The sequence below is a fragment of the Gloeophyllum trabeum genome (genome assembly GCF_000344685.1).
Source record: "Gloeophyllum trabeum ATCC 11539 unplaced genomic scaffold GLOTRscaffold_00020, whole genome shotgun sequence".
Lineage (NCBI taxonomy): Eukaryota > Fungi > Basidiomycota > Agaricomycetes > Gloeophyllales > Gloeophyllaceae > Gloeophyllum > Gloeophyllum trabeum.
Window position 1 is genome coordinate 94957 of NW_006920429.1, and position 21875 is coordinate 116831.

Consider the following 21875-nt stretch of genomic DNA (forward strand, 5'->3'; position numbering starts at 1 on the left):
TAGAGGAGGGGTTGCCTAGGCTTGAAGAAGTCGGCAAGTGTCGTAGAAGAGTTCAACCTAATGTTAGGAAGCGATGTCCTAACTAGTCGTCTTGAGATAACTGGGCTACGTGCCAACAGTTATGTCGTCACTACCTCAGTAAGCGTACTGAAAGGTAGGTCTGGCCGGGCCAATGCCAACGGTCAAGTCAAGAGTCCAGGTAATCGCTGTATTCAACAGGAGGTTGAACTAAGGAATACATGGGTTTTCCTACAGTATATATAGTAACTGGTATAGGGGTTAATACCCAAAGAAGAGAACAATAAGAAAGGACGCGTAAGCTATCCTGTGAGAACGTAACTCAGAGAAATGAGAAATACAAGGGCGCCTATTGGTAGAAGGTGAGTCAAGGGAGATAACGTGTGGGAAGAAGATAGCGTCCATGGGAAGTTCTACTCAGAGAAAGGTACTGTCCAATAGCAATGCTCGGAATGGAAATGGAATGAGATAAGCATGGGAAAATCATAACACTCGTCGGTAGGCCCGTCGTCGTCGTCGCCGACGATGAGCATAGCTATAGCACTTGTATGTAGTCATGAAAATATGGAATAACTTTCATTAAATACAGATCACTTCGAAACCAAAAAAGGCAGGTGTGTGCATTGCGTACAGGACTGGTCGCGAGTCTAATTTGAGCACGCCTAATGATAGTCGTACGCACTGGGTACAATACCCATATTGAGCCACCGAGAAAGTGTGAAAGGAAGTGGACAAAGGTCAAATTTCCTTCATAGTGTTGCCTTGCAAAACAAATGAAAGTTCAATGAACAGTGCTGAACAAAGATCATATCCGGTGTCACAATCAGATTTCTGCACACTCAAAAGTAGTATTATTCTAATTCATTTCACTGACTGTGCAATGGACAATCATGAAAAAAGTTTGACCCTTGACCAGTTATTTTCAAAGTTTTGTGCATGCTCAATATGGGTGATGTACTCAGTGCGTGCTTTTGCCCCGGGTATTCCCGATAAGGAAAATAGTGGCCACTAGATCCAAATTTAAACATTACGTCGTTTCTACCCTCTTGGTGACCTTGTTGTCCAGCAATATGCTGTCAGATACGTTCCGAGGGCTGCTATTGATGAGTATGTAACCGTCCCCGGACATGCAGCAGTCTCCTTGCTTGACCCCGGCGTATACTAAACTTAACCAATTTCACAAAGAGGGCAGCACCGCAAAAAGTTGCGATTCTCATGATATTTTTGGACAGCTGTAATCGCCACAATGAGGGCGAAACCGAAGTGGCGTTACAGCTGTTTGCATAACGATAGAGCCAGTCGAGAATTTTCATTCGTGGGGCACCTGCCGGCATGTACCCTCCAAGTCTAACCAAAGCCAAACGGCGCCCCACTACATACCAACAGGCAGAGCGCTAAGGGTCTCGAGAAGGCAATTGACCCCCTTCCGACCGTTCTCTGCCGTTTCCGGTGATTTTGCGGTTGTTTGTCCTTGAAGCGGCCTATAAGGTAAAGATCCGGACTGGCTCTAAGTATCGTTCTGGAAACATATAGCACGGGTTACAGCGCTAGCATGGAATTGTTCACATACATAACTATCTCACGGCGAGAGCTCGTGGTATGTGTATGGCAGACGGCACATATCTTCTCAACAAAACCTTCCTCCTTACAAGCATGGGAATCGGGAAAAGGCATTGAAGGCACTGCGAACGAACACTGTCCCGGAGATGGCGGGCGACTGTACCTTATGCAAGACTCTTTCCATCTCTCGAGCCCACTTACCACGCCGCTGTGTCGGGGGAAATGATGCAATGTGAACATGGATGCAAATAAGAATTGCTCGTGAATTTGGAGGTGTACCTCCTGGCATAAACGTATAAGTTGCTGGGAACAGACAGTCCGCGTACAGTACACGGTAGCTTTCCGCGGAAGCCCTCCAACGTGTGCCTTTTCCGTACGAGGAGCTTGTCATTGTCAATTTGTTGTAAATTGAGGCTAAACCGGCGGGTCACGTCACACTAGTCACGTGACACATCTCACACGGGTCCGCGGCGACGTGGGAAATACGCCTCTCTCTCTTGCCACAACACGCGTTCGTTGCCAGTAAGTAGCAATTGGTCGCGTCCTCATCAACACGTGCATCAAAAAGCCACACAGAGGCTGTTACAAACAATGGAAAATGAACAGCGGAGTTCAAATTCCAGCGACTTCATAAGCTCGGTGGGTCACCGTCGCTCTTCGTTGCCTCCTCTTGCTCTCTGACAGTAATCACAACGCGAATGTCTGAACCTGACCTCACTCCTTCTCCTGATACCACGCGTTCTGCCTCTCCAACTCTTTCGTCGTTCAATGATGATGGTGTGCCGGTGGCCTTTCCGTCTGCTCCTGGGCGTGCCACATCACCCGCTGGCGATGCTGTGAATGATGGCGGTCGGCCCCATACACCACCCGGAAAACAACCACCTCCCGTTGTGTTTAATACTCCGACCTCTCTCTTGTCGGAACGGCCGCTCTCCTGTTCCCGCAAATTTCAGTCACAGGAAGTGACTCTAGACACATTACGGACAGAGGCCGGGGGTGAGGCCTCAAGGCTACGGGTCGGGCCTGTATCTATTCGTGATTTTATGCGTATTACCTTCCGAAGCTGCTTCGAGGACGTGGTCGAGAATGCCCCGCAGGGCATATCCAACAAAGCTCGGACCAAAGTCTCGAAAATACTGAAGGGCGTGCCTACCGGGGATGGAGTTGAACTTCAGATGTATGATCCCCTGGTACGTAATGATACTGACTCTTGAGTTATTAGTACTGACTGCCAGTGATTACTGCAGAAGAAAGCGATGAATGCGATGTGCTCGTCACTATGGGGCAAGCGCTGTCCCATCAGACTAGACATCGTCAATAATACCAAAGACGCTAAGGATCCTGGGATGCCAGACCTCATCATTAATTCGAAAGGAAAAGGGAAGACCTGCCGCTGGCCATGCGCGTTGGCGTTCGTGGAAGTCAAGCCTAACGAGAAGCAAGACCCTTTTTACTATGTCGCCGACAACTCGAGCCGAGATATTCCTCATCAATATCAGACAGAAGTCTGGAATCAGTTCTCCCACTACGCCACAGTTTCTTTCAAGCGCCGACCTCGCTGCTTTCTGTGCGGTCTCGGAGTTTTCGGTGGTCGTGCTAGGTTCTTTCGCTGGGACCGTTCCGCCGTGCTCGTCTCTGACTATTTCGACTACAACGAGAATCCTGAGCCACTTTGGCAATTCCTTTCCGGATTTGGCGCCAAGGGGTACAATGGCAGTGGCATCGATCCCACAATACAGTTCCAGTCGCTCCCAACGGGTCAAGCCGGTTTATTGCGGAAGAAGATCAAGCGGGCAAGGGAGAAGCGTCTGATCTCTGAAGAGGCCGAAAAGCTTGACGATGACACCCTGGTGGCGCTGAGTAGTACCATCATAGCCCCGTCCAAGTCTGGCGATAAAGTGGAGCAGTATATAACTATTGGTCCGCCGCTCTTTACCTCCGTGGCGCTTCTCGGGCGAGGAACGTGTACTTGGCTCGCCGTCCCTGTCCCAGGCACGGTTGAAAACCCCGAGCGCAGTAACGAGGACCACTTCGTCATCATCAAGGATTCCTGGCGTGACCCGTCTCGTAGGATCGAAGGCGATATATATGGGATCATTCATGGACCTGAGGGGCATGTTCCCGGGGTGGCGAGGCTGCGAAGCGATGTGGATCTTGTCGACCTTCCCGACCCCAACAGCGGGATGCATCGCACGATTGCTGAGATACTGAATAAACACTATGAACCCCGCAAGTGTCCTCCCCGCGTCCATCATCGCTGCATCCTCGACTCCGTAGGGATCCCCCTCAGTCGCTTCTCCTCTACCCGTCAGGCGCTGGAGGCTTTCTACGATGTTGTTCTAGGTGCGTGACCTCGTTCCATTCACCAATGGTTCCTCAATAGCTCATCTCAATGGCAGGTCATGAGTGCATGGGCCAGAAGGACATCCTGCATCGAGATATCAGTGTAAACAACATCATGATCAGTGCCTATCCTGATACGGAAATGTGCAAGGGCTTTCTCATTGACATGGAGTATGCCACCGTCATTGGTGAGGCCGGTAGTGACGGAGATCTTCGTGAGATCACGGTAAGTGCGTTTTTTTGGGGTTGCAATCTGGAGTAACGGCCGTGTCCAGGGAACTACGCAGTTTCTATCCGCTGCTCGAGTTCGGCAACGGGGGAAGGAACTACCCGTGCATGAGACTTGGAACGATCTGGAATCCTTGTTCTGGTCTCTTGTGTACACCTTTACTCACTATCGGCCGCATACTTTGCCGGAGCACTGGATCCGTAAAGTTTTCGTCGTTGCCGATCCCGACCTCAGAATTCGCTTCGTCGAAGAGCACACAAAAAAGTTGCAAGTGTTATGCGGTCCCGATCGGCGCAGCGAGGGCGTCGGAAGCGCACAGATTCCCGAAGAAAGCATCTCTATCCACGTTCCATTAACCTCCTGTATCCACGAGATTGCAGATCTCGTCGCCAGCCACTACCATCGCCCGAGTGTGTACACACTCCTCCGTAATGCACATCCAGAAATGTTCTGCCAGCTCAAGACTCACGAGAAGATCAAGCGGGCCATTCGCGACGCTTTGGACACCGGTGACTGGCCTCATCCAGACGATAGTGCCACTCCCTTGCGCCTTATACGGGAAACCAAGAAGGATGCCTTGGACACTACCGCAACGAACCTCGGGTCCAAACATGCATCCGGAAGTAAGGGTAAGCGAAAGTGGGAGGACGAGGAGGACACGTCTGTGAAACGCGTCCGTCATCGCGAGAGCGAGAATGATAAGGATGCGGTACCGGGGAATCCTGCGGGGTGTGGGATTAAAGACCGTCTTCCCCCTGTATTAGACTTCGTGTAAGCATAGGGACAGCTTTGCAATCATTTGTGACTCCTTCATTCCCTTCGCTGCCAGTGGCTGGTTAGGGTACTTCAAGTACGTCTGCTTCTGTTTCGTTATCATGTATGATGTATCTACGTTCTCGAGCATTGCCGTTGCATATAATTCTTTGTAATATTACGACACTCATGTCTATCTTCTCAAGCATCTGCCAGTGAGGAGGAATAACGGTACGCACCTCCAAAGGAGAGTGGTTCTTCAACGACGTACGTACTCCCTCTTCTCGACCTCCGCTTGACTGTCAGCGGCCCCTCCTACGCTGTTTCTAAGCTAACGAAGCATCCCTAGTGTTTGCCAAGCTCGCGGGTGTGCGCCACTTTGTCCACCGCATGGTTGAGCGCGCAATCGCGCTCGACGGGACATGTGAGCACGTCTCCCTCTTCTTCCCCCGCCTTTTAGTTAGTGATCTGATCACTTTCTTCCCCTTAGGTACGGGCGAGCATGGCGTCGGCATAGGCAAGAAAGAGTACCATAACTATAAGAGGAGCTTGGCGAATGTACTGTCGAGCTCATGAAGGCGATCAAGCGCACGATGGCCCGACCCGCGGAACTTATTCAACGCCGGGAAGGTGAGTCTCCTGGTGTCGTGCATATGATGGGAAAGGCTATTTTCTAGCTCTGGCAGCTTGATTCCGAAGAGAAGTATCCAAAACACCCGAGACCCTGATAGAGGGATGGATGGGTTTGCAGTGCCGGATCATCGATGGGATAGATGCTCTTTTCTTGGATCTAGGGCAAATGCTCTCTAGGAGTATACCAAAGGTATACGTGGCCTTTAATGGAATATTAGTTGTGAGCACATTGGCTGTGCATAGGAGGGATGTAACGCTCAGCTCGCGTCCGTGGCAATGGTTGAAGATGCCTTGTCACACTCGCGCGTTCGGACGCATCACGTGCGCGTCGCCGTAGTCACGTGGTCGCATAACGCAGCCATTTGTGGCCACATTCCGTTGGTCTACGCACGACCTCCTGCGACTCAACGAGCTCATCTGTGCAGTAAATGTCGCATTGCACTCCCTCAACGCAGCGGGAGAGCCTCCCTTGACGCTCTCCAGATGTTGCACAGACATGCTTCAAATCGCCCCGACTGGTATTAAGGTTAGGGTGAGACTCTACGTGTCGCAGTACTTACGACGCCAACCGAGCTGCGTCGCTCGATTCTCCGTTCATCTTTGGGGTACGTGGAAGAGCGGATATGCAAGACTCGAACTCCATTGACGCTGCGACGCTTTTGCTCTCTTCTTGCTGACACAAGCGTTAAATGTGTATATGACCGCTTTCAACTCGTCACTACGATCGGACCAGTGTGTTCGGGCCCACGCAGCCATCCTTCAATATGAAGACAACCGTGCCTTTGAGAGGAAATTGATGGATGATGGATAATAACGTATCCGTACTCACTTTGTCTGACTCGCCATCTCTTTGAGACATCGAGATGGCATGTATCTGTCATCCGGATTTCTATATTGAGTTTCAAGGGCCTCAAAACCAATACGAGGTGTAATGCATTTTATTGAGTGACCTTGCGATAATTCCGGATTTCGAGTGCGCTTGTGAGTGGCACGAAATTGCCAGTTGTGACAGTCACAATGCTTGGGAATGTGGCAATTCCCGCATTGCCATGCGCGTTAACTAGCCGATATCGATTGGACAAACACGACCCCACAACTTCCGCTTCCTTCCTTCCTTCAGACAGGCTTCTGCCTGTGCTCTGGCGACATCCAGACACTGATCGCTATTTATCCCCCTAAATACGACCTCTCCCTCTCCCTTGCGTCCCTACCCCCGTTCAGCTCTACCGAATCCTACGCGTGCCTGATCTCTACCAATAACCATCCAGCCATATTGGAGTTCCTCAGCAGCGACTGACCGCTCTTGTGTATGGCCATGTCGGCAGCTGAAGCGGCTCGATTTCTTTTCGGCCCAGTGTCTCTTTACGACTTCCTGCTATTGTCTTTTCCCCTTCAGTATCGCGATGCAATCATCGATAATGCCTACAAGGCAGTGCCACGGGGCGCCAAAGACAAGGTCTCGTATCTATTGGGCATGCTCTCAGACCAAAAAAATCAGCCACTTCCTATCAAGCGCCGTATTCTGGTAAATACTGCTCCTTCGTCAGCCTTGCATTCCGTGACACGATATTTCCTTGTAGATTGACGCACTGAAGATTATGACTGGGGCGCTGTGGCCCGGGGCATCTCCACTTCGTTTTGAAGCTTCCACAAGCAACGATGCCGACGCCGTGCCCGACATTACTTTCCACCTTCAAGACGGCTCCGAGTACCGGTGGATGGAAGGTCTAAGCTTCGTTCAATTCGGCTCCGATGCTCTTTTACGGGCGAAGAAGAACACTTCCACCCTCTTTCCCGTGCCCGGAAATATTAATGCGACGCTCTGGAAGAGAATACACGGACAAGCGTCCGTTGCATTCCATCGCCATCCACGATGTTTTTTACTATCTCTTTGCGTAACTGGGCCGGAGGCTCAGTTTGTTCGATGGGATCGCTCCTCCGTCCTAGTCTCGGAGCCTTTCCGGTACAAGGAGCGTCCAACATCTTTGTGGCATTTTCTGGCTGGCATAGGAGCGGAGGGATATCCTGGTGCGGGTGAGGACTGGACCATAAAGTTACCAGCCACAATAGAGAGGATCGACCTTTCCGCCTATACGGAGGCCAGGGAGCATGGCTTATTACGAGAGGAGGCTCTGCAACTTGAGGATGAAGAATTGCGCAGACGCAGCAAAGTTATCTCTGTATTCCCACCAAATGAAGGAGTGAAGAAATACGTGTCTGTTGGTCCCCCTCTCCATGCGTCAAAGCAACTCCATTCCCCAGGCACGAAGGTGTGGTTAGCAGTCCCTCAATCAGGCGAATCTCGCCAGTCTCCACACAACTTCGTCATTATTAAGGACTCCTGGCGGGATCCGGCTTCCGAGCCTGAGGGCGCTGTCTATGAGGCAATACACGGAGAAGAGGGAGCCTTCGGAGTTGCCAGGTTAAATACCTGGCTGGACCTTAAACACGTCCCTGACCGCCGCAGGAAAAGCTACACCACCATAGGTGATGTAATTAACTACCGCATGCCCAATCATAATTTTCCTTGTTTAACGCAATACCGATGCGTCTTTGCGTCTGTCGGCATCCCGCTGGCGGAATTCGGCTCCACCCGTGAGCTACTGGAAGCCGTCCGTGATTCCGTCCGTGGTAAGTCGCAGAACACCGTACAATAACGCTCTTACTCACCAGTGGCATAGGACATCGGAACATTGTAAAACAAGGGTACATTCATCGCGATATTAAGGAGGAGAGTATCCTGATAAGCGTTGATCCCGCGAGCGAGCAAGGTGCTCGTGGATTCCTTGTTAATGTTGGAAGTGCTACCTTTTTCATGGACGACAAGAACTACGATAAGTTGTTGGAACTGAGGGTAAGCGTATCAATAAAATTCTTTGTCTGCTGATGCTAAATTTATCCAAGGGCTCTCCCGAGTGCATCTCACTTATGTTAATAAAAACCCATCGCGCCAAAGCCCCCTGCCCTCACGAAGCGTGGCACAATCTGGAGGCCTTTTTCTGGGTCCTACTTCATGTTGTGGTGCTCCACGTCCGCACGACTTTCACTCAAGAGGCATATATCGACATGTTCCCGCAAGGGTATAGTGGCCGAATGCAATTCCTGCAGGATGGTGTCAAACATTTCCGCGTTCGCGATCATCCGCCATTAACTCGATGTATCAGGGGCCTTGCTCGACTTGTATTGAGTCAGTATATCCCGAAGGAATCAGAGGAAGGTGTTCCAAATGAAGAGGCCGACCTTTTAACTCACGTCAACGTCGTGGAGGAGATCGAGACGGCATTATCTGCCGATGACTGGCCTGCGGTGGACCATCCTTCCATCCCCTGTGCTCTAGCCGATGACTTGCTCTCAGAATTCGAGACCTTCGAAGAGGACGATGGATACCCTGACGCTGATCAGGCGTATGACCCGGACGACTATGGACTCCGACATCTATTCGACGAGGAAGACGTGGACGCCAGTACCCCCAAAGTCATCTCTACCGATGAATCGGACAAGGACCTTACCAACGTTTCTGTAACGGCTGACGGCGACTCACAAAGCGAGTGTGCTCTCAGCAACGGGGCAGTTGCCTTTTTGGAGCAGTCTTCTGCAAGTGAGAACGAACGGCCGCGATACCGTCCTGATTATGCAGTAGAAGGGACGGGGGATATTTTGGCCGATGGAGGACAGAACCCCTCCCAAGCGAAGAGGCTCCTTCCGAGTCTCCTTCCGAGTCTCCTTCCGAGTCTCCTCCCGAGTCTGCTTCCGAAGGATGATTTGGAATCGAAAAAGGGCGAGGAAGTCTCTTCATCGTCCGTGGTCGACCAGGTCGCCGATACTCGCGACCAGCCGTCCGAGACAATCAGAGACGGCGAGAAGGATCATCCAAGTCAAGTGAAGAAACAGGGGGGAGGAGACGAGGACCTGCCATCATCGGTGGTCAAAGATACTGCGAAAGCGCCAGAGGTACTGCCATGCGGAGCGCTGGACTGTCAGGGAGACAGTGAGGATTTCGGGAGAACACCCGGGGAACGAAGGCACTCGGAATCACAAGAAATCGAGACGGTCGCTGCGCAGGACAAGCCACCTGCGAAGTTGCACGCATCCACTTCTAACATGCAAGCCACAAAATCTGACCGAAAGCGAGCCAGAGAAGATGATGATGAGTGTGAAGACGAATTTGAAGAAAAGCGCGCTCGTCAACAGACCTACGAGATAATCGATGTCCCGTTGCAGCTGGACGAAGCATTCCTGGAGTTGTAGGACCGACCACCTCATACTGATGGATCGTGCAGCATTGGTAATGAATTAATAAACGCCAAACGTACGCCACGAAGTGCTCTGGTACGGACTGGAAGGATTTCTTCTCAATGGTCGTATTCTGCCGCTGTCCCTCGTCCGCGCTGTCTTGTATCGCTATCTTTCGCACTTGCTCCTGTTCTCGTATGTTGCAACTCACGCTGTTTTCATATCTTGTATTTTTCCTGCTATCTTATCGCTATATATCCACGTGCGTCCTGTACCATACAGTAGCCCGTAGAATTATCTACTATATGCGTAACCGATGAGAGGAAAGGCTGCCGGAAGCACACCCGTCACGGAGCGAGCGTTCGTTCTTGTAAGGCTGTTCGAAATCACACAGCACCACTCGCAGCATCGTATAACGCCTTCCACGTCCTTGCAATCATGACATCCTTTTTTCCATAGTAACCCACGCCAGGATTCGACACTTGGGAAGAGGGAAAGAAGAACCATGGAACGCACCTTCGACTACCTCAATCCCTCTCTCCAGACAGTCTAGAGGCGACCAAACTTCCAAAGGAGTTATCAGCAGAAGGACATCGTCAGCGAGCGGGTAGACAGAGTATTCAGCGCGTCGCTGGGCACCCAGTCGTCGACGCGTGAAATCATCATCACAGCGATAGTGGACCTTCGATGTCTTCAAGGAGCATTGGAGTTTCGAGTCTGGTATGATAGTCTGGTCGCTGCACCATGAGCAGCCAATGATCATCATCACCTATAGGAGTTCATTACCCCGAGGATCTCGCATGAGAAATACAGCAGTGCGCACAACACAACACTCCCATTACCAAGGTGCTTCACTCAAGTTCCTTCACTCTCGGTTCTCGACGTGACGAGAGCCTTGCGACTTCCTGATTAAGCGAGCTGGAGATACATCGCAAGAACACGCAGATAACTGAGTGATCGGACCTACAGAATTGTATCTTCGGTCTCCAGAGTCGGTGCCAAGGAGCAGACACCTCCAGTCTTTGCGCCGGAGGAACGATGAGGACAACGAAGAGTCAGATAAACGTGCCAGCTGAATCATCTCACGAGAGTACCCAGGCAGTTGCAAGCCCAGCTTACTTCGAGTGCTCATCATCAGGAAGCACTTTGTATTGTTCCATTGCACCAGTTGACCGCGGCTCCGAAGTGACGCCCTGGAGATACCTAAGCAACACAATCAACCCTGAACGTGAAAGATGCCTACCCACTGCGGCTATAAATTGTGTCCCACTCATTGAGTCGAAATTAGATCTGCTTGAGGACGGGTTACTAAAGGCTTCGAGAGAAGACCCTCGCAAGAATACCGCAGACGAGATTGAGTACCCGCAGCAATGGGCCCACCTTTAATCTAACAATAACTTCGCATTCCTTACACGACTTCCTGCGCTCCAGGATATCAGCTAGATTGAAATACATTAATCCCCATTGGAAGGCCTCCGGAGTCCCGGCAAAGCGTTCATTCACTCTAGACGGCACTGTCTCGAAACGGACGAGTCAGTCCACAGCTACCAATTCTGTGCTTGCTGATTCCACGCTGAAATCTACTGGAAACAATGTCTAGACCTGCCATGGAGTATTCCGGCGTTCGTGTCCGCGCGAAGGAGGAGGCGCGAGTCCGATGCCCTCGCGCCTCGTCCCCGTAGATTGAGTGAGCGGTTCAAACCAGGAAGTGTATTACGCTCCGGAACATGCATACTATGGTATAGCCGTAGCAGCATACCCACCAGAGAACGATCATCAGCGAGCGATATAGTGAATCTGTGTTTGGTCGGCTAGAGCAGACCCAACATCGGGTTCCCCGGGGTTGCTAGCGTTCAGTATCGTCATCATGCTATCCTTGTCGGGTAAAGTCAGAGGTCGTAGTTCCGGGACATGCCATGGCGCCCACAAAGATCAGAGACTGATAGGATTCAGCGCCTTGAACTATTACAGAACGCATAGAACACCGGGAGCAGTCGGACTCATCCAGGGCAGAGACAGCCTCCAAACCGGGAGATAGGACCCAGGAACGCCGCTGAGTCAAAGATGGGCTTGAAATACGAACGCCCAGACTGTCGTGCTCGTTTCCGGTCGCCAGCCTTGTTGTAACCACCAATGGGAGGATTGGCCACGTGGGTTTTGCCTCCGTGTCCCACACGAACGCGTCTTGAACTTCTCCATCCTCGATGCGCTGATGGTATAAACTTGGCTGCCAATATGGCCTAGTTCAAGTTCACATCGTCGCTGCTCGCCACTGAGAGCAGCTTAGCACGTCAATATAGCTGTTTGTGGGTCCCTCCAGGTTGACGTGATTTGTGGTGAGTCTCTGCACGTGGTGCCACCGGACCTTCTTCATTTACATACTACACTTTTTGTCAGGCGGCTAAGCCGATCTGAGCGATAGCGCCTTTATCAGAGCCTGCCTTTGTCTTTGAGCCTGCTAGCTAACCGGTATATAATCCCGCCCTTTGCGACTCCTCGCTCTGTGCCTTCGTTGCACTCAAATCGGCCTTTCTTGCGCTGCTCTATCTGCCTCTGGTGCCAGCGAACTGCTCCGTCGTAGCCTTTCCATTGCGCTACAATGGAGGAAAACCCCACTGGTTTATTGAGTCATCCAGAAGAATTTTCGCCGCTCTATGGTTCTGCTGGTACCGCTGCGCACTACGCGTGGATTGGGTACGCTGACGGCGAGATCCATGCGTTGGATGGGATGGAGCAGGTATACTCATCCGCTGGTGTATACCATCGCCCAATGAGCGACCCGAACTCTACGATCTGTCCTGGTGATATCAACGACTATCATGTACACCAGACTCATGTACGTAAATTTGCCCTTATCGTTTGCATATTTCCCCACCTTGTATAAACTAGTTGCAGCACTCCTTACCGCTCGTACACCATGATGATGCTGTGACATCCGGTCCTCGACCTATTATAAACTTCGGTACTACGCTGCGAGATGCCCTAGTCGAAAGTCCTCCTCCCACATCCCCGCCGTTCAGCAAGCCCTACCGAGTTGTCACCGATCCTCCCGCGTTCCGTACCGCCCCCACCAATATTTCGGCTGGTCACTCTCCCTCCGCAGACCGCATGTGGTACATAGCGGGCACGGAGATAGCTGTGACCTCTCAACAGGCATGGTCAACGCTCTACGGCGTTACCACCAACCCTCATCCTTCCCTCTACCAGTCCGACTCCCGCGTCTTGGACGTCCAAGGTGCTTATAACCCTGTCGAAGCCCTTGCCCCAGGCTCAGACCCTGGTCAGAGTTCCTGCGAACACCCTGAGACCATGCCGGCAGCAGAAGCAGGTCGTACCGTATGTTCTCGTTCCTTATAGAAACGCGCTGGGACTGATGGTTTTTTTTTTTCCTTTGGAATATGACGCGTTCGGACTATTGCAGCACCCTTCGCTCTCGGCGACGTCCTGCGAGTCCTCCCTTTCTTCCATTACCAAGGTTCCTCAGCACCCTATCGGCTGCCTACCAGACCACCACCACGATGATGACGTGGCTGCATCCCCGCCACCCAACCAAGGCGGACAAGGTAATTCTCTGACCTCTCAATCATGCTCCCGTTGTCTGCATTCAGCCCTGCTCCAGGCCACTCCTCTGACAGCTGTCTATCCCTAGTCACGAAGCGCTCGAAGTCGAAGTCTCAGAAGACCATCCGCCCCAGCCCCAGCCCGCAGTCCCGTGGTCCGGGCATGCTCGAGCAGACCTTCACGCTCGAGCTCAACATGCCCAAGAAGCCGGCGGAGAAGAAACCCGTCATGGCGTGCCTCTTTTGCCGCGAGCGCAAGATCGCTTGCGGGCCGCCGCCCGAGGACAGTGCGGACCGGACGTGCAAGTACGCCTTTCCCTTTTGCGGTTGATATGCGGTCGAGTACTTATGACTGGGATGTATTGTAGGCAGTGTAAACGCCGGCACCTCAAGTGTGAGTACCCGACGGAGTCCCACCGAGGGCAGAGGCGGGGTGGCAGGAAGAAGAAGAATGCTACGGATGCGCCGGCGGGTCTTACGAACCCGGGGACCTAGGTGTGCGGGATAGATATGGCGATGCCGCTTGGACTCGTATACGCTTCAGTGGATGTCGTTGGAGGGATTTTCACTTGGCACCTGTGGGAGGAGGACATTGCGAGGGTCACGCACTCCGTTACTAAGGGTATACGCTGTTTGAGTATGTTGGTGTTATCGACGCATTGTCAGCTTGCGGGGGTGTTGTGGCTGATTTGACTAGCTTGCTATGGTAATGTGTCTGACATTCGATAGATTCGGAGGATGCATGAAGCAAGCAGACTGAGTGAGCAGTAAGTTACAGGCGATGTTCGAGGGAGTTTTGTCCTTTCGCGGCCATCAGCTAGGCCTGTCTTACCACTAAAGTGACCCAAATCTTTGTTTCATTATACAATCACCTCTCATTGGAGTTCACAATTTCTTCTCGCGGACACCCGTCATTGGAAAGTCCTGCATCTGTATCTAGCGTTTCCCTTTCATTCCGTACGTGGAATGCGATGTGTGAATGACTCAAAATCAGCCGTCTACAAGAGGGGAACTTGCGTTCGGTAGTCTTACAAGATACAAAACATCTGGTGGCGCGGTGGCGGGCTATAGTCTGTATGTACTAGTACCTAGTCTTCCGTCTGCTCAGGCCACTCAGGACCGTACACGGACCTCCAAATTTCCGTAACCTGCTTCATCACATCTTTCGTAACATCGGTCCATGTTCCGTTCTCGCGCAACGATCCTTCAATCTTATCCATGGTCGTGACTATGAAGCGATCGCCTGCCCAGGCGCCGCGATGTAGCTTGCCCTTGTACGGTATCGCACAAGAAGGGTCGGTCGACCAGCAGATTTGAGACAGCAGAACGTCTCCAAGGCGGAGAGCGTCGCCTACGATCTCCGCTACGGTGTCGGCGCGGACATATTGGAGTTTTGACAAGTTGCAGAGAACCCATCGGTCGTGATAGACGTAGTAAGGCCTTGACAACTGGCAGTATAACTTGCGATCAATGCCGGCCATTCGCCACTCGCGACTGTCATAACTGTGAGAAGACCAACGGCCGGATATACAGTCGAAATTCTCGGCCGCAATGTCGTACAAGCGAAGGACAGTGTCTTCAGGGTCACTGTCATCGAGCTCCTGGCCCTCCAGGCGTAGTAGATTCACTTCTTCGGAGGAGAGCATCCCTTCTGGTAAGTCCTCTGCATAATCACCGAGGCAGATAATGCGGTCACCCTCCCATCTAATTTGATCCCCTTCAGCTATTCTCAGTATATGCTTGTAGCCGATTGCGAAGAGTGTCTTATTGCTGATGCATAGACACGTCGCATCACGTATGTTGTCGATGCTGGAGAAAATAAGATCCAAGAGTTCCACAGCAATAGCGAGCCTCCCCAGGCCGGATTCAAGGGGACTACACGAGGATGTCAGATATTCACATAGATTTTGGACATTTGCACATACCTCTTGACATGCTTGAGGATGTCCTTAGTAAGTGCCTCGGCCTCGGGTCGCAGTAGACAAGGTAGCAACCGACACAGTAAGCTCTCCGCAACCGTTCCAGGCGAGCTGTCTGTCAAAAATTCTCCCAACTTCCCTTCGCTTCCTGTTGACTGGCGTTTGTCAATGTTCACGCTGTTGTAAGAAAGTTAGTGCAGACGGAGCGGGAAACGATGATTCGGTCGCTTACAGCATCCAATATTGGCCCATCGTTATGTAGAAGAAAAGAACCTGTCTATGCTTGATTTACTGATGCTTGATGTTGGAGTGTATCAGATGTAAGCCCGGGGAGAGACGAGTTGAAAAGTCCAATCGCGCAAGCCACACATTATCCGTCACAGTCACGTGATGTGCGTAACGGCGCGTTGTTGCCGAGCAATGCCGTGCTTATCACGCTACGACATCCATGACCAGTTGGACCAGTTGGACCCCCTCCCACACATTGCAATTCTATAGTCTAAATAAATCCTATTCAATCAAAAGATAACGCCCTGCACTTGTTACCCCCCACTCAATATCAAGAGCGGAGCCAAAGAGAAATTACCTCCCTGAACGCTGAGGGTATTCGAGCGCAGCCCGTCATTTGCCTTAGGTATGATGGCGTTCAAGATGTTATCGATATACAAAGCAAGGGCGTCCCTCAGATGTGGCTAGTTCCTCCCTTGCCATGTACTCGTCGACTTTCACACTTGTACTCTTCTCAGGGTGTAGGAACTCTTTTCGGAGTATAGCAGGACTGCGTGGGGCCATCGCCTTGACTTAGCCGGCCGTCTGAGCTCAACTCGGTGCGGAAGCTACGCAAGGGTTTTAACAGATATGAATGTAAAACTGACAGAACATATTTCGCGGTGCATATTAAGACGGTCCTAGGTATCATCATCGCGGTAGTAGGAGGCTCCGAGTTCTGTAAGCCTGAGAATGCACGATGTGTTTTATCAAGCTTTGCAGCGCTGTCACGACTCACGAACTCCAGAGTTGCCATCGGGGCGATACGCATTGTGCGTAGTCTTCACGTGCGTCGAGTAAAGCGAGTCCCGACATTTGGATCTGCGTGGATAAAAACTCTGATATTGTCGTCCTTCACCTTAGGAAACGCGGCTGACGACTGCTGAGTCTTCAGTGAAGGTGTATCCCAACTAATGGAGAAAGGGTTGAGTAGGCCAGGGCGAAGGCTAGCCTCCCGTATAACCTTGAGGTGGACGTGAAAGGATATTACCGTCGACTTGGTATACGCTAGCATATAAGGTACTAGTACTCAGTAGGTTGTGCGTATAAGGATCGAAAATCCAAATATGACAGGGTATACTGTGATCTGTCCTTTTCAGTCCCTCTCGTAACGCTATTGCTCAAGCGCGAGTACACTGCATACTGATGCTGCGACACCTTCGCGTGGTTTTGCACAGATATCAGTATACGAGGTGTCGCCAATAGAATCAACCACGTGTACCAAGGAGAGATGACCGCGCTATGGTACACATACGTATACTACGAGGTGCACGGTAGTACTAGTTACTAATCCTTTGCCTCAGGCCATTCGGGACCGTACACCGCTCTCCACAATCCTACAACCCGCTCCATGAGATCCCTCGTCACGTCTTGCCACTCTCCCATCTTCCTCAAAGATCCGTTGACAACATCCATGGTCGTTATATGAAAGCGATCACCTGCCCAAGCACCATCGTGCAGACTGCCCTCGTACTGCGGCCCTATGTAAGAACCGGTTGACCAGCCAATCTGGCACAGAAGAATGTCTCCGAGGTGGAGAGCGTTGCCTACGTTCTCCATCACTATGTCAGCGCGAACATATTGGAGTTTCGATAAGTTGCAAAGGACCCATCTGCCATCGTAGACGCAGTGAGGCTTGATCAAGTTCCGGTATAACTTCAATTCGTAACCCGCCATTTTCCTTCTACGATATGAATCTCCTCGCAATGGACGCCATATGTTCGAGTCGCAGGACCAGTTCTGGCTTGCGATATCGTACAAGTCTATGTCGCTGCCCTCGTTATTGCTGGAGTCTTGGCCGTCGAGCTTCTGGGCCGTCTCGCCTAATTCATCCGACTCCACCGCGGAGAGCAGCCATTCCGGCAAGTCCTCGGTATATTCACCAATAGCGGTTCCCTGCCCAGGCACCTCGATGCAAATTATCATCATACCGCATCGAGATGGACGGGTCAGTCGACCAGAAAATTTGAGACAGGGGAACGTCTCCAAGGCGGATAGTGTTCCAGTCGCCTATGATGTCGCCTACGGTGTCCGGTTGTCTTAATTTGGCCAGGTATCGAAGTCTAAAGCTTTGAAAACGGTATGCTTGATATGCTCGTTGGTGTCAAGTTGATACAAGAGACTGTGCACGCAAGACGTGAACCGGACGTGTGCCAGTATGATGCCTGGGGGAATCTTCAGTAGTTCGGTAATGGTAACATAGGATCTTCATATTTTTCACGTGGGCCAGGAAGAAGTGCCTTCTTCGGGAGCTATCGGCACAGACAAGGAAGTGGGCGATTCATTCTTTGGATAACGCACTTCGCATATTGTGGCATGCCGCGTACAAGCGACGCGCTGCTGCAATCTGTCACGTGAATGTGACATACACCAGAATGCACGAGGCATTGTGACAGCCCATTGTCCAGACGTTCAAGCTCTGAGCTCATATCCGATATCTGCATCACGCTCTGACGAGCGCAGAATCGAATACAAGGCACCCAGCGATTACAGAGATTCATATTAGAGAGAGTCAAGATGGGTCAATATTGGAAGATGTAAGGAACGAAGCCGCCTTGTCGCTCAGTACTCACCACCGCCTTGGGACAGTGTGAACTTTGACAAGCGCGTCGCTACGTACAGTCAAGGAAAAGTAGGAGAGTTTCTTCCTGAGGGCGGCCCCGGAAGACTTGCTGGGTGGCTATTGTTTCGATTGCAACGCCCCCAGCTGCAACCCCATACCAAGAAACTTACAGAGACTATCATCCAGAACGCCAAAGGGTGCGTGGCGCAATCCGGGAGAGACACGAGTATCTTACATTTCAGTTTAGCCCTCAGGACGCCGGACTAGGCTATCTTGGCATCGCCGTGGAGCTGATTGAGGCGATCTTTGCCAGGATCGACGATACCCATGACGTTGCCTGCCTATGTATCGCCAATAAGACACTCTGGGCGATCGGCCACAAGTACATCAAGGATGCGAAAGGGCATTGGGAGGGTGACCGCATCATCTGTGTTGGCGACTATGTAGGGGACTTGCCGGAAGACATGCTCTCCCCCGCCGAAATGGAGGAACTACGCCAGGAAGCTGAGGAGTATTGCAGAGGGTATCTGAACTTGTATAACATTGCAGAAGAGCTCTTCTCCGACGCCGACAGTCTGCCTACCACGCGAGAGGATCAGCGTGTGCGGGAGATGAGTCACATCGAATACGAGTTATACCAAGACCTGACCGAGCCCTACTACGAGGATTATAATGACGGATGGGTCCTGTGCAACTTGTCGAAGCTCCAATACGTCCGGGCCGACACCGTGAGGGAGATGGTCGGCGATGCTCTAGAGCTCGGAGACGTCCTCCTGTCCCAAATCTGCTGGTCGACCGACCCGTCCATCTCGATGGCGTACAACGGCGATTTGCATCGTGGTGCCTGGGCAGGGAACCGCTTTCTGCTTGCGACGATGGATGAGGTCAACGGAGCGTTGCGAGAGAAGGGGACGTGGACCGATGTTACGAAAGTTGTGATGAAGCAGGTTGCGGAGATCTGGAGATCCGAGCACGGTCGGGGGTGGCCTGAGGAGAGGGCATGGTAGATCCGAGTATTCGAGGGCAAATAACCGTTTCTCCGGCCAGATCAGCTGCATCCTGTACAAGCGTGTATGAGTAGTGTATCACCTATAAGAACATGTCAGTGCGAAGGGAGATGTTTCATGACGCGGCTGTGTGTCAAAATATTCCCGGTCGACGACGGTCTGCAGCTCGGCGAAAGGGCGCATCCTAGCAGTGCCTGGAGCCGAAGCCAAGCGCACACCGCACCTTTCAACGTAGACGGTATGGGGTTTCCTGACTTGGAGTGGAGACGGATCCCAACCACATACAAATCCGCGAAGTGAAATCGTACCTGGCGTCTTGCTTACAGTAACAGGCACATCTTACAAGGGCGTACGTCCTTGCCAAGAAACCGTGACAATATTGACATCCTAGCCAATCGCTCGGTCCGCTAGCGTACCTTATAATCCTCCAGTTACCTCCAAACGCGCGTCCAGAGCCTTACTTCTCTAAAGGTGTCGGCGTACTATCTGCTCCGATTTTCCAGACCTCCAGCCCTCCTTCTCCACCTACACCTGCGATGCCCGACCCGCTCTGCTCGAGCACGGCCCAGTCCACGCTAAGCACCTTCCCCTCCGCGATCTTGAAGCTGGCAATAGGCGCCTTCACGCTCCTGAGATCCCATAACCGCACAGCGCCGTCGTACGCACCGCTGAGGAACTGGTGGGCGCTGGCGTTTGCAGCGCCGGTGTTCAGCGGCGAGAGCGGAACAGTCAGGCAGGAGGGCAGGGAGGGGTGGAGCATGCTGGCCACCGCGGGGGCAGACGACGTCGGGGAGAGCCGGAGGTCGTACGCGGTCACCGTGCGGTCCGTCGCAGCCGCGAGCGCCGTCTGGCCGCCGGGCATGAGCGCCAGGTCCGTCATCGGCTTTTCCGACGCGTTCTGGCGAAAAGTCAGAGATGATCGGGCCGAGAAGCGGGGCTAGGCTGCCACTCACAATCGTCTGCAGGCACACTCCGCTCTCCACGTCCCACGTCCGCACCGTCGAGTCGAGCCCGCAGCTGTACGCAGCGCTCCGGCTCGCCGCCGTACCTTCGCCGCCGAACACGGCTTTCGTCACTCGCGCCGTATGGCTCTTCATCACCTGCACCGGCGCCTTGCGTCTCACCTGGCCCTCCTCCGCGCTCCCCTTTTCCTTCGTCGTCAGCCTCCTCCGCTTCGACACCCTGCCTGGCGCCAGGTCGTCCGGCGAGATCTCGTCGTCGGCGGGTACAGACGTGCTCCACACGCCGATGAGCGTGTCCCAGCTGGCCGTGAGCAAATGTGACCCGGAGGAATTGACAGAGACGGAGGAGACAGGGGCGGTGTGGAGGTGAAGGGACGCCAGTATCTTGCTCGACGGCGGGTCACGAGTGTCGGGGGTAGATTGTACTGTTGTCAAGCGAGCTGTCATGTCCTGCGACGCAGTGGCGACAGTGTGCGCGTCGTTGGATTCAGACGATGGGAGGACGCAGAGGGACGTTATGGGAGCCTCGTGTATATGGACGGTCTGCAGCAGTTGTCGCGAGTAGGAGAAAGTGCGTATGCTCCCGTCGTACGATCCAGTCACGAACGTTCTATGCACGAGCCCGTGCAAGTAATTCTAATTTATGTCATTCCCAATGGAAGCAGACGTACCTGGGGACCCGGCAAGAAACAGCAGACACCCAGTCCTCGTGCGGCATCGAGCTAAACTTTTGCGGAGGTAAAACCGACTCGATGTATTCTATCTCCAGCGTTTCCTCCTACACTGCGGAAATCAGCAATGCTTTCACCATTGCATCTTCCAAGTATCTGCAGTCACCCGACATCACGCACCTCGCCTACACCCTTCTCTGCACACCATTCCGCCAAGCTCCCTCGCAATATCTCCCCCCTCACGAGAAAGTCGAATGGAACGGGTTTCTCCAAGGACAGTGCCTTGTTTATGAGCTGCGAAAGCTGATACCGCCGCCATGAAACCGGGATCATAAACTTTTGCGTCGGCAACGGGTAGGGCGTAGACGTCGTAAAGACAACAGGTCGTGTCGCTTCTGAAGCCATGTCGGTAATTTTGTGTCGTAGTATCCGTGACCTGGTCTGCGTCGACGATGAAGAGGCAGACTTGCAATTTTTCCGTACGCACGGTATTTGCCGGTGGCGGGAGGCAGCCATAAAACAGGTACAAATAGCATGCGCACCGCAGGCCGGCTCATGATCAGCAGCTTCACGCCAATCAACCTGCAAAAGCGCCGCCGTATGGCAGACCCAGAGTTTGATTCGTTCCAGCAGTGCGCACTACACTTCTTTTGCATACCCACTATTGTGAGAGTGACTGAAATCGCTGATGGCCCTGTAGAGGATTGTGTCAGTGACTTCACTTGGGCTCGAGGGGTGTCTTCATTTCGGCTTGTTCATGCACGCCGGAGTATTAACCGCCCTCGAGTGCATTCGCGATTTACTCACGCTCCGAGAGGCAGCTTTTCGACAGCTTCAGCGTCTTGAATGTTCCGTACCGGTATGTGTGTCCCTGTGGTAGGTGAATAAAACTGGAGATTGCAACATGGTCAAGATTTACAAAGCCCAAGAGGTTGCCGGTTTGCGAGCAAGGACTATGCTGGCCTCGTAAAATGTAGCGACACGCTCAGATAATTTTTAGAAAGTATGGATAGAGGGCTGGATGTCTTGCATGGCAATTTGTTATGTAGGAAACTGACATATCAATAACCAGACGCAGCTTTATAATAATTCTAAACGACTGGCGCACTGTACACCAGTGATGTCGCTTGAAATCTCGCCCCAACATTCAGCATGCA

General features: G+C 52.3%; 7 protein-coding genes across 7 annotated transcripts; 4 read left to right on the top strand and 3 right to left on the bottom strand.

Annotated features, from left to right (window-relative positions):
• Positions 1-2276: 2276 nt before the first annotated feature.
• Positions 2277-4925, top strand: GLOTRDRAFT_133855 (uncharacterized protein; the record flags this gene model as incomplete). The annotated part of the gene is made up of 4 exons (XM_007872828.1): positions 2277-2768; positions 2826-3921; positions 3978-4147; positions 4197-4925. 4 exons carry the CDS (start codon positions 2277-2279, stop codon positions 4923-4925), a joined length of 2487 nt encoding a protein of 828 aa, XP_007871019.1.
• Positions 4926-5496: 571 nt separating this feature from the next.
• On the top strand, positions 5497-9784 carry GLOTRDRAFT_96975 (uncharacterized protein; the record flags this gene model as incomplete). The annotated part of the gene is made up of 10 exons (XM_007872829.1): positions 5497-5533; positions 5698-5756; positions 5780-5857; positions 5895-6068; positions 6933-7061; positions 7117-7382; positions 7641-7811; positions 8004-8167; positions 8218-8390; positions 8441-9784. The coding sequence occupies 10 exons, from the start codon at positions 5497-5499 to the stop codon at positions 9782-9784; spliced, it is 2595 nt and encodes an 864-aa protein (XP_007871020.1).
• Positions 9785-12229: 2445 nt separating this feature from the next.
• On the top strand, positions 12230-13824 carry GLOTRDRAFT_141479 (uncharacterized protein; the record flags this gene model as incomplete). Its single annotated transcript, XM_007872830.1, has 5 exons — positions 12230-12605; positions 12659-13105; positions 13191-13332; positions 13389-13635; positions 13698-13824. Exons 1-5 carry the CDS (start codon positions 12369-12371, stop codon positions 13822-13824), a joined length of 1200 nt encoding a protein of 399 aa, XP_007871021.1. The 5' UTR covers positions 12230-12368.
• Positions 13825-14417: 593 nt separating this feature from the next.
• On the bottom strand, positions 14418-15500 carry GLOTRDRAFT_133858 (uncharacterized protein; the record flags this gene model as incomplete). Its single annotated transcript, XM_007872832.1, has 3 exons — positions 14418-15204; positions 15255-15425; positions 15481-15500. The coding sequence occupies 3 exons, from the start codon at positions 15498-15500 to the stop codon at positions 14418-14420; spliced, it is 978 nt and encodes a 325-aa protein (XP_007871023.1).
• Positions 15501-16802: 1302 nt separating this feature from the next.
• GLOTRDRAFT_133859 (uncharacterized protein) lies at positions 16803-17444 on the bottom strand (the record flags this gene model as incomplete). Its single annotated transcript, XM_007872833.1, has 1 exon — positions 16803-17444. One exon carries the CDS (start codon positions 17442-17444, stop codon positions 16803-16805), a length of 642 nt encoding a protein of 213 aa, XP_007871024.1.
• A 588-nt stretch (positions 17445-18032) lies between these two features.
• Positions 18033-19085, top strand: GLOTRDRAFT_133860 (uncharacterized protein; the record flags this gene model as incomplete). The annotated part of the gene is made up of 3 exons (XM_007872834.1): positions 18033-18052; positions 18105-18275; positions 18326-19085. 3 exons carry the CDS (start codon positions 18033-18035, stop codon positions 19083-19085), a joined length of 951 nt encoding a protein of 316 aa, XP_007871025.1.
• A 308-nt stretch (positions 19086-19393) lies between these two features.
• On the bottom strand, positions 19394-21190 carry GLOTRDRAFT_112698 (WD40 repeat-like protein). Its single transcript, XM_007872835.1, has 4 exons — positions 20899-21190; positions 20719-20825; positions 20039-20657; positions 19394-19983 (listed from the first exon to the last, which is right to left on the bottom strand). Exons 1-4 carry the CDS (start codon positions 21121-21123, stop codon positions 19543-19545), a joined length of 1392 nt encoding a protein of 463 aa, XP_007871026.1. The 5' UTR covers positions 21124-21190; the 3' UTR covers positions 19394-19542.
• Between the last annotated feature and the right edge of the window lie 685 nt (positions 21191-21875).

Bases quoted from the DNA above. Each gene is read 5' to 3' on its own strand.
- GLOTRDRAFT_112698 (XM_007872835.1), bottom strand. From the start codon at position 21,123: ATGGCTTCAGAAGCGACACGACCTGTTGTCTTTACGACGTCTACGCCC. The intron at 20,826-20,898 runs GTGCGTGATGTC...TCCGCAGTGTAG, and splicing joins CAGAGAAGGGTGTAGGCGAG to GAGGAAACGCTGGAGATAGA. The intron at 19,984-20,038 runs GTGAGTGGCAGC...ACTTTTCGCCAG, and splicing joins GAGTGTGCCTGCAGACGATT to AACGCGTCGGAAAAGCCGAT.